Consider the following 10714-nt stretch of genomic DNA (forward strand, 5'->3'; position numbering starts at 1 on the left):
TACCCTTGTGCCACGGAGCTCAACCCACCTGGAGGCAGATGCGTGTCCTTGCTGTCAGCGAGGATGCTGTCAGCACGTTAAAAGTTGGAATGAATCATTTTCCTCCAAGGATTAGTAACCCCCTCGTGGGATTTCACTTTCCCCTGAAGCATTTAGTGTGGATTATGTGGCTCGTGTCGGGAACTTCTCCTGTGTCTCCGTGGGTTGTACAGCAAAGGTGATAGCAGGGCTCCGGACAGAGGGGAAAGGCGCCTCCACATTCGCAGTGTTCTTGAGGAAGCTTGGGCTTGCGCCTGTTGGAATGGGCTTAGCCTAGAATCAGGGATTCTAGGGGCGCCTGGGTGGCACAGCGGTTAAGCGTCTGCCTTCGGCTCAGGGCGTGATCCTGGCATTCTGGGATCGAGCCCCACATCAGGCTCCTCGCTATGAGCCTGCTTCTTCCTCTCCCACTCCCCCTGCTTGTGTTCCCTCTCTCGCTGGCTGTCTCTATCTCTGTCGAATAAATAAATAAAATCTCTAAAAAAAAAAAAAAAAGAATCAGGGATTCTAAAAATAACATTTATTGGAGATTGTTTCTGTTAAAAATAATATATAATTGTGGAAATACATAAAAAAATAAAATCACCTGTAGTCTTGCTGTTACATTTTGGTAAGTTTCCTTTGTCTTGTTTTTAATGCATAGAACACATTTTGATAAAATTAGGATTATACTTCTGCATTTACGTATCCTGGTTTTTCAAGCCGTTTCGTGTCATGAGTGTTTCCCCGTACCATTAACTGTTTTGAAACATTAAAATTGTAAGTGACTGATACTCCATCATGTTGCGGTACCATAGTTTATTTGGGGGTGTCGCTGATGTTTCTGACACTCAGTCCTGGCTGGTGTGGCCCCACTCGTCCTGGATGGCACCGCTGGCTCAGTCTGACTGTCCCTTTCTGTCTTGTAGATTGTTTGCTGCATGAGGAGAACTTCTCGGTGAGGTGCCCCAAGCACAAGGTGAGTCAGAGCGTGAGCCCCAGCGGGGCTGGGGGAAGGGGGGTTCCTTACGATCTTCAGACCAGACATTGGAGGCTGCCTCCTGCTCCTGGCCTTGAGACGGTGGAGAGGCCCGGTGCTGGAGGGAGACCCGTGCCCCAGGGTGGCCCCCCCTCTACTGTGGGAGCCTGTGAGAAACGTGGGGGAAAGGAAGGTGTTTGTCTGATCGGTAAGAGAAATTCAAAGATCAAACTCAATGAAACTCCTGGTTTCCATTTTATTTTAATGGAACCCCAGTTCACAGATTGGTGCGAGGTAAGATTGGTTGTAGGCCTTGGTACATAATTAGAGGCATTTGCCAGACTAAAGGAAAAAAGAATTGACCCCAAGGCTTTGGGGGGGACCGCAGTCTTTCCTGAGGCTTTCCCTCACAGAAGTGACCGGGGCTGCGGTTGGTGGGCCGCCGCCTCACGTCCCAAGTAGTTCAAGAGGCGGTCTCTTGGTGTGGCCCCTTTTAGGAAAGGATGGAAGATACGGGGTGACTCCGCGGTGACTCCCGTCCCGGAGCTAGCACGCGTGGGGGGCGGGGAGGGTGGCGAGAAGGAAGCCCAGGAGAGGCTGGGGGCCGCCGAGCCATCTGGCGCCACCTGGGGTTCCCCGCGGCGGCCGCGCGCTCCTCTGGCTGAGGTCACACTGACCCCTGGTGGTCACGGCCGCTCACGGGCTCCGACTAGGGCCGCAGCGGACCGAAAGCGGTCCTCCGGGCGGGTCGGCCCTCACAGCGCTTCTGAAAGATGCTTGCTTATGCTTTTCTTTAAAAATTATTTTCAGAGATGGACCACAGGATCTTATAGTATTTTCTTTTAGTTAATTTACATGTTTTTATTTTTAAAACTTCTCTTTTTTAATGGTCACGTTTTGCCTCAGAAAGCCCTGTCTGAATATCTCCTGTTTGTCATTCAATACTGACTCTGCTTTTTCTTTCCTTTTCCATGTGCCATTCCTCTCCTCGCCTCTGCCCTCCCTGACCCCCGCACTGTTCTTCCGTCCCTCCTGTCTTGTGTCCTTGGCTTTGCCGGCGTCAGCCTCCCCTCCCGTTCCCCCTCCCCCCCTTGCAGAACAAGACAGCGAAAGGCAGCCTCAGCACAGAGCAGTCGGAGCGGGGGTGAGGGGGGCAGTGTGCTCGTGGGAGTGGAAAGTACAGCAAGCACAGGTGAGTCGGGGCCGGCACCCCTGCCAGAGTCCCAGTGGGTGTCGCGGCCTCTGCCCTCCTGCTCGCCCCAGGCCAGGCTGCGCCACCGGCCTCTAAACGCGTGGATTCCTGACACCAGGTGGATAAAGTTTCTCTGACTGTCGCTTAGCTCCCCGGAATGTCCGTGGAGAGGTGTTTGAGGCTTGAAAACTGTCCCATTGCCCGTTGGAGTTCATGGTGACTGAGCTGAAGTCAGGCCTGTGTGTGGCACTCCGGAAGGGCTTCCGGGACAGACGCTGCCAGCAGCCCGCCCTCTGTCCCCGGCTCAGAAACGCTTCTAGCCAGGGGGCTACCCTCTTTAATTTACTCCCTATCTGTAAAGCTTATGGTGGCTTTTCCTTTGAAAAACAAAAAATTCCCCAGTTTTGTTCTTTGAAATCTTTTCCCCCAAGTACTGTGAAGGACTCCTTTGCACAGAAGTACAAAGGGAAGGAAAATCCCCTCAAAGATTTAGGGGACTTTAGCATCCGATTTAATTTTACTCTTAAAAACCTCAAGAGATGGAGTTGTGCTTTTTGTGAGTGTGTCTGGGCTCGTGGTCAAGGCGGCAGCGGCGCGCATCTGTGGAAACGGGATTAGTGGACTGACGTCCCCAGAGGCAGTGGGCCTCCCCTGCTCCCCGCTCTCTCGCCCTCTGCCCCCCCTCCATGGAGTCACGAGGGCTGAGGAAGATAGACCGTAAAGAGAAGAAAAAGAAAAGCCAAAATGTAATTTGAGGCACTTGCTCCTACAGGATGGGGAGGGGGACCAGTTGTCTCAGAAATGTTCGTTAAGGGATTATTTCTCTTCAAATGAAGGGCTTCTGTGTTTACTCCAGGCGCCTGAGAGCCACGCACAGGTGTGCTAGAGTCGATGGCATGTTCCCTCCCCGTGACAACCGCAGGTTCCACCTTTCTCTGGAATACCTAACAGTAATTTGAGGAAAAAATAGAATTCATCTCAGACAGTGGCAGTTTTCCTCCTTTGAGAAGTCCTCAGTTTCCTAGGTGGGTCCCGGTACCAAATTCCCGAGAAGCCCCCTCTGCTCTGCTGTGTGGGGCCATGGGGCCGTAGAGGCCTGTCGTGCTTTCTCAAGGGGGCTGTTGAACGAGGCCTCTGCAGTGGTGCCTTTCTTTTCTCTCTTCCTCATCCAGGGAGAAGGCTTGGGAAGGGAAGGACAGGTGGTCAGGTCACAGGAATCAAATGAGCAAACTGGCAGCAGCAGCAGCAGCCCCTGGATTTCTGGAACACACCGAGGCTCCCTGACTCCTGCCCTCCTTTCCACCTGAGTAGCCCTTGGTGCAGGATAGCGGTCCGGATAGTTTTGCACACGTTTCCCTTGGCCTTTTTTCTGTGCTGGGCTCTGCCTTCTTCCTGTCGGTTCCTCTGGCTGGCCAGCGGGTAGAGCCGCGTGCTGTGGGGCCACGAGGAGCATTCCTGGCGGGGTCCTAGATGACTCGGTTAGGCAAAGAACCATTTGTTGTCCGGTGCCTTTGTTTTTATCCTGGAATTCCAGCCTGTGTTTGGAAAAGAAAAAGGGAAGTCCGAGCCATGAGCCTGGTGGGCAGGTCTCTGGCTGGGAATTGTAGTTCCGTTCATCATCTCCTTCCTCTCCACCCAGCCTGGGGCCCTGCCCGCTGACAGCCGTCGGCCCCGTGTGGAGCAGTGAGCTTCCTCGCTCAGACCTCAGTCAGTGTTGGCGTGTGGTCCCTGTGTGGACTGAACACACTGAGGCGCTGGGTGGGGAAGTGGCTGAGCCGTCAGCGTGGGGTGGTCTGCGTCTGTTCGGTCAGACCGTTCACCTCTTGGAGGGAAAGGATGGACATACTGCGTGCAGTCGTGCCCACCCGAAAGGATTTTCTTCGTACGCTGGCCCTACAGGACAGGACCCTTGTCCTGGTTCCTCAGTTCGGCTGTCACGTTGAGGGCAGTGGCTCTCTGCAGATTGTACGGAAACCCCAGTGACTGGGACGGAGAACATTTCATCTCGGGGTCCGTTCTAGGGACAGAGAGCTACTGCCATTGGGTGTCCTGACATGGCCGGGAAGGGCCGTGAGTACACGAATCCTGCTGCTTGGTGCCTCTTTTCTCACAAAAAGTGCTGTGTGACCAGGGGCGGGGCCGCTTAATGTTTCTGCTTCCGTTTCTTCTGTAAAGAGAGGAATCACAATGGCCAGCCTTGCGAGGATGCAGTGAAGAAATGTCTCTGAGGTGTCGGCGCAGCGTGGCGTGGGGTGAAGCTTGCGCGCGGCCCGGGGCGCTGGCTCTGGCGGGCTGCCGGGCGCCGCGGGAGCGGGAGGGGTCAGGGCTGCAGGCCGGACCCTGCCAGCACCCTGTCTAGCGGGAAGCTGGGGGCTGGGAGGTTGAGTCACCCCCGGCCGCCCCCCAGCGTATGACCTACCTGCCTGCACTTGGCCCTCAGCAGGCCGGCAAGGCCAGGGAGGAAAAGTCCTTGGGCAGCCATCCGCCCAGCCGGCTGCTGCTGGCCCGTTGCCGAGCGTGGGGAAGCGGGGTGGCAGGCCGGCGGGTGCCCGCCTTCTCCCCGTGCTGACTCCCGCCCGTGGGCGCGTCTGGCCAGCCCCTCAGAGGCCGCGCTTCCTCCCTGCGGGCCCTGGCACGTGCCGTGCCCTGGGCCTGGGTATTCTGCGTCCCGTCTTCTGTGACAGGCTCCCTCTCCTCTCCGGGTCTCGGCTTCAGTGTCCCTGCCTCCTGAGGCCTTCCCGCCGGAGTCCCTGTCTCACTGCCTCCTTCCCACGCCGCAGCTTTGCTGGGCCAGTTCGGAAGCATTCCTTTGCTTACGCGCCTCTCCGCTAGACTGGGCGCTCAGTGAGGACAGGAACCGCGTCTGGCCTGGAACGTGCGCACGGCGGGCCGGCAGGGTCTGCTAGAGAGGGCGTGCGCCCCAGAGAAGAACGCGTTCGCCACCCCGCCTGTGCCCGGCGAGGGTCCCAGCGCGCAGCCCCACCCCTGCAGGTGGGAACCGGCCAGCAGGGCGGGCGGTGGCGGTGGCTTCTTGCCGCGCTGGGAGAAGGCTGGAGACGGCCCGCCAGGTTCAGGCCATGGAGGGGCCGCTGAAGGGAAAGGAAGGTGGGTGTGTGATGAGGAGAGGGAGTCCTGGAAGGCTGTGGCCCTGGGTGAAACTCTCCTCACCGGCAGCTGGACATCGAGATGCCTTTTAAAGAGAGTACTGAACACCCCCGGCACAGAGTGGCTGTCCCCTCGCTGTGCTCTCGCTGGCTGTGGCTGGCCTTGTGTTGGCCCCGTGTCGGCCTCTGGCTCCGTGCCTGGGAGCACGCCGTCTCAGCCGCGTCCCATGCAGCCGGACAAGCCCACACCATGACTGAGGCTTGAAGGCAGAGTCCCGGGGGGCCCAGGCAGAAGGCTTTGCTGGATGGGAGCCCCAGTCCCACCTCTCAGATGCCCCGTGGCTTTGGGTCTCTTGACTTCGGTTTTGTCCTCCCTGAGACGGGGGTCAGGCCTTGGTGTCGTCATGAGATAACTTCTCTGAAACTCCTAGCGTAGTGCCTGGCACACGAATTTTCCTAAGCTCCCTGTTGAAGGAACAGTTTCTTATAAGTAACTCTGAGAAGTTAGGGTCTCCTGACCTTCAAGGTGTGTGACATCAGACCCGGGGGACAGGTCCCATTAGGAAGGCTGGAAGACAGAGCCACAGTGGGGGGCTGCTGTCAAGGCCGTAGCTGCCCAGACTACCGGGCACACCTGTGGCCCAGAGTCAGCCAGCCAGGCAGGCCCGGGGTGCCGAGCGTGCTTCATTCTGAGGTTGGCCCTGTTCTTCTGAGCAACTAGCTGGTTAGGGGTACGGGCCCAGCACTGCCAAGGCTGGGAGAGGGCAAACCCTACCCTATCCCTCCCTCCACAAGCAGAGCCTTACAAGGTGTGCCTGGACATCTGTCCTCTTTTTTTTTTTTTTTTTTTTTTAAGATTTTATTTATTTGACAGAGAGACAGCCAGCAAGAGAGGGAACACAAGCAGGGGGAGTGGGAGAGGAAGAAGCAGGCTTCCCGCTGAGCAGGAGCCCGATGCAGGGCTCGATCCCACCTGGGATCACGCCCTGAGCCAAAGGCAGACGCTTAATGACTGAGCCACCCAGGCGCCCCTGGACATCTGTCCTCTGTCCACATGTTCCCGCATCCCCAGCAAGATTTTGTCCCTCTGGTTGTTGCTTGAAGCATCCCGTTATCTCCTCCCGTGGCATCACATTTACAAAGGGCCTTTGGTTCCTGGGGTGGCATCAGGAAGCTGCTTGTCTCCCTGCTCCTGGCAAGCAGCAGTAAGGTCAGGAAAACCAGAGGGCGGAACTGGCGACTCCCTGGGCTGGAGGCAGACTGGAGCATGGGCCAGGAGGGCTAGGGTGACTTACGGGGCCCAGAGCCTCCTTCAGAACTGGGCAAGACACACTCGCCATGGGCGTCCTGAGCACGGCAGCTGAGGTCCTGGGGTTTGCCTCACCTGAGCATGGGGACATGGTCCTGCTGTCTCTGCAGAAGGTCTTCCTGTGTAGTCGTGGTTTCCGCCAAGCAGTTACGCATCTCTTTTTGGCAAGGGCGCTTTTAAATAGAAGGTTCTTAGCTCCTGCACACAGACCAGCCCTCTGAACAATTTTGCCTCTTAGTAAGTTTGTGAGAACAGAAGAGGCATGGTGCCACCTCGGTTTTCCTGAGGGTTATCTGTTGGTGGAGGTCACCCGAAGGGCTCTGAGGAAGAAGGGAGTGCGCTGATTGGCAGGAAGCAGGTCGGGGGATGCCACCACTCCTGGCTTCTGCTCTGATTGTTCCGCACGGATCCTTGGAAGCTGCTGTGTCTCTCTGAGATGTAATGACCCGTGAAGTACCGTGCGGAGGCCCGTGGTACAACCCCACTGCCCCACGCGGGTCATCGGGATCGTCTTTCTGAGCCCGGCACCCAGGCTGGACGAGGAGCCAGCGCAGGGGATGCCTGGGGAGCCTCAGAGAAGGGCCGGGCCCCCCAGCAGAGCCGGCGGAAGAGTGTTCTTTGTTGAGTGTGAAGAATGCACTCCCGTCACTGCGAGGAGCTGCGGCGGGGTCCTGAGCTGGTTCTTCCACAGGCCGCCTGCGTGCTCAGCCACCTCTGCGAGCACTGCTCCGTGCCACCGAAGTGCCGACCCCCACGGGACGTCCCTGGTGGTGGGGTCCCGAGCAGGGGTCACCCCCGCCAGGATGGTCGGGGAGCTCTTTCCTGATCTCCCTTCCTTCCGCGTGCTGGGGAGGCCGCCGCGCCTCGAGGGGCACAGAGTCCATTCGCAGCACAGCTGGCCACGTCACTGCTGCCCTTCACCGTGTTCCTGGCCCAGGGCCACACGGTCTGGGCCACATGGTGGCTCCAACACTGGTCTCCCGCCTCATCAGCACACTTGCAGGGGGTCTGCAGCTGCTGGACCCCTGGAGTGGCAGCTGTCGGCTACTGGGCCGCACGGAGGTTCCCAGCACCCAGTGTCGGTTCTGTCTTGCAGGTGAGACTGTGGAGATGAGAGGTGGTGGACACTCGCGATGGAAGGAACCGTCCTGCTGTGCGGCCCCGCCCTGCCCCGCCCGCCCCGCCAGCACCTCCTCCCTAAGTCCTTACATCACACCCAAACCGCGACACCACAGGAAAGAAAGACCCAAGAAGTTGGAATGGCTGTTTCCATGGACACAATCTCCATAGTGACAATGTGGGGGGAGGGGGGAGGGGTGGGATGATGGGAAGGGGGGGTGAAAAGGGTGGGATAAAAATATATATATATAAATCTATTTTTAGTCTGGAAAGACTTTGTTTAAATGAAAGGTGCGCTATCCCTTTTGATTCTATTTTAAAATTCTCTAGTTAAAGAACTCCAAATTTGTTCCAATAACAGTGAAATTTAAGTGTGAAATTGAACAAGCTGGTCTCATAAAGGACGGGGTGTGGCTTTGATCGTTAGCCTGCCTCACACCGGTTCAGAGAGCTGCAGACCCAGGGTTGAAAGAGCAGACAAACCACACCAGAACCACCCTTTGTCATTAATTTGTCTCAAAGTGGGAAGGTTTGGGGGTGGGGGGGATGTGGGGACGGTCCGTGTTTTCAAGAGTGGGGGAATGATGTTTAAACACAAAAATAAATTTTTTCATTTCCAGAAACACTATTTATTTATTATTTTTAAAACTTTTATCTTTTTGGGGGGTGAAATTGGCAGATGTCCCGAGGTCACAGCTGTGTCCTGGATCACTGTGGCCAGTGAGAACCTCGAGCACCCCACTAAGTGCGCGTGGCAGGCAGGGTCAGGGGGTGGCCCGCCTCTGGGCACATTCCTGGCAGCTGTGCCCTGCCCGCCCCCCCCCCCAGGACAGAAGGACAGGACAGGAAATCTAAGCTGTAGGAATTGACGTGGGGGAGGGACTGTGTCTGTCCAGTGTGATCAGTGTGGGTTACGCTGACCAGGAACACCCAGTTAACCCTTTTTTCTTTTGCTTTCATTTTTATAAAGGAAAAGGGGGCCTGTCAGGTGAGCAGCCCCATGCTACATTCTTTATGTTGTATTGTTTTGTTTTGTTTTGTAAATTGTATAATTTTTAAATATCTGAGTTTTAAAAAAAGAAGAAAAAAGTACAAAAAAAAATCTTGTTAAGGCCTTAAGAAGGGGTTAGTGCATCTTTCAGGGGTCACTCTGCCGTGGGGATAAAATAGCTGTTTCACAAACAGTTTTATTTAAAAAACAAAAAAAATCAAAAAATAATAAACTTCATTTTAACCTTGTTTCCTTTTTTGTTTAATATAAAGCAAACGCGTCTCTTCCTCCTCCCATTCCAGCCCCCAAAGGTGGCTCTGCTCCACTGCGGAGAAGGCCGCCATCTGACCGTCCAGCTGAGCCCCGGCCTCCCGCACCGCGGTGGACCTCGCGGCAGGGCCTGGAACGAGACAAAACCAGAGGCTCCTCTCTGCGCTCCGCTGGGTGGGCGGAACTCAGCCAGTGTGCGGGGATGGTCAGATTTACTTAAGTTGGTATGAGGACATATTTCCAATCAACATTAATTTTAAAGGTTATAAAAAAATAATGCAATGTTAATGGACTTTTTTGGAGAACAGAAATACTGGAAGGAATGTTGTGAAGTAGAAATAAGCAATTATAAATGAGTTCTTGTGTGCTCATCAATTTGGGGCTGCAGAAATGGCAGATTAATTCTGTTTTAATGGCTCCATCAAGCAGTGCGGCCCATTTCTCATTTCGCTCACCAGGATGGAGGCGTGGGCGGGTGCGCCGCGCGGCCGTGGGGCCCGCGGAGAAATGACAGCTTGTTGAGCCGCGGCTTTCCGTCTGGTCTTGACTTGCCGTTAACACAGTTCAGACGAAATTGATAGATTTCAGGTGTCGGGGGCTAAACCACAAAACTTGAAAAATATGTATCTTGAGGAAAATATTTTCCCGACAGCAAATGATTGTCATTTTGCTTTTCTTCTGTCCCCTTTTGACTTGCTGATGATCCTTGAGCAAGGCCCTTGTGATGATTCTGGGTCTTCCCTCAAACTGGCCTCTGACGTGACCACTGACGGGCGTGGCTGTGCCCCTCACTCCCCTCCGGGCCCGGCTTGCCGGCTTCTGAGGAAGCCTCCGCCTGTGTGCATGTCGCCTCCCACCGCTTTTAAGCTTATGTGTTTTTTCTCATAGACTTTCTTAGAGCAAGTTTAAGTTCACAGTGGTATTGAGCAGAAGTTACAGGACGTTCCCATACGCCCCCTGCCCCCGTACATGGCCTATCCCAGCGGAGCGCTACTTTTGTGACAGCCCGTGACCCTACTGCGCTGACACGTCGTCGTCCCCCGAAGCCCATAGTTAACGTCAGGGTTCACTCTTGGTGTTGCACATTCTGTGGGTTCGGACAGTCTCGTGACGTGTACCCACCGTTCCAGTATCACACAGAGTCGTCTCACTGCCCTAAACCTTCTCTGTGCTCTGCCGTCCTCCCTCCTCCTCCCAGCCCTTGGGCTTTTTACTGTCTCTATAGTTCTGCCTTTTCCAGAATGCCCTGTGGTTGGAATCCTGCTGTGGGCAGCCCTCTCAGATTGGCCTCCTTCACTTAGTGATAATGCGTTTAAGGTTCCTCCATGTCTTTTTGTGGCTGGGTAGCTCATTTCTTTTTAGTACTGAAGAATATTCCATTGTCCGGATGTACTGCCGTTTACCCACCTGCCGAAAGACGTCGTGGTTGCTTCCGAGTTTGGGCAGTGATGAATAAATCTGCTGCTGTAAGTCCGTGTGTGGTTTTTGTGCGGACCTCGGTTCTCAGCTCCTTTGGGTCAATACCAAGGAGCTTGCTGGATCTTAAGGGTAAGAGGGTCTCGTTCTGTAAGGAGCCACGGAACTGGCTTCCACGGGGCCTGTACCATTTTGCATTCCCACCAGCCACGTATGAAGGTTGCTCCCCAGCCTCGCCGGCCTTCGGTGTTGTCAGTGTTCTGGATTTTGACCATCCTGATAGGTACGCAATGATGATTTTTACATATATGTTTTT

The 10714-nt window shown here is 55.2% G+C and overlaps 1 protein-coding gene across 2 annotated transcripts in view; it reads left to right on the top strand.

The window, feature by feature from the left end:
• The window catches only part of TCF20 (transcription factor 20), a 102215-nt gene extending 93255 nt beyond the window's left edge, over window positions 1–8960 (top strand). The window contains exons 4-6 of one of the 2 annotated variants that reach the window (XM_045780146.2): window positions 948–997; window positions 2062–2189; window positions 7699–8960. In XM_045780146.2, coding sequence (XP_045636102.2) covers window positions 948–997; window positions 2062–2145 — 134 coding nt within the window. In that variant the 3' untranslated portion in view covers window positions 2146–2189; window positions 7699–8960. The remainder of the gene's footprint in view (window positions 1–947; window positions 998–2061; window positions 2190–7698) is intronic. The other variant, XM_045780148.2, reaches the window with a different exon arrangement.
• Window positions 8961–10714: the final 1754 nt, after the last annotated feature.

The sequence above is a fragment of the Ursus americanus genome, chromosome 17, assembly GCF_024610735.1.
Source record: "Ursus americanus isolate L20-20 chromosome 17, mUrsAme1.1.p, whole genome shotgun sequence".
Classification (NCBI taxonomy): Eukaryota; Metazoa; Chordata; class Mammalia; order Carnivora; family Ursidae; genus Ursus; species Ursus americanus.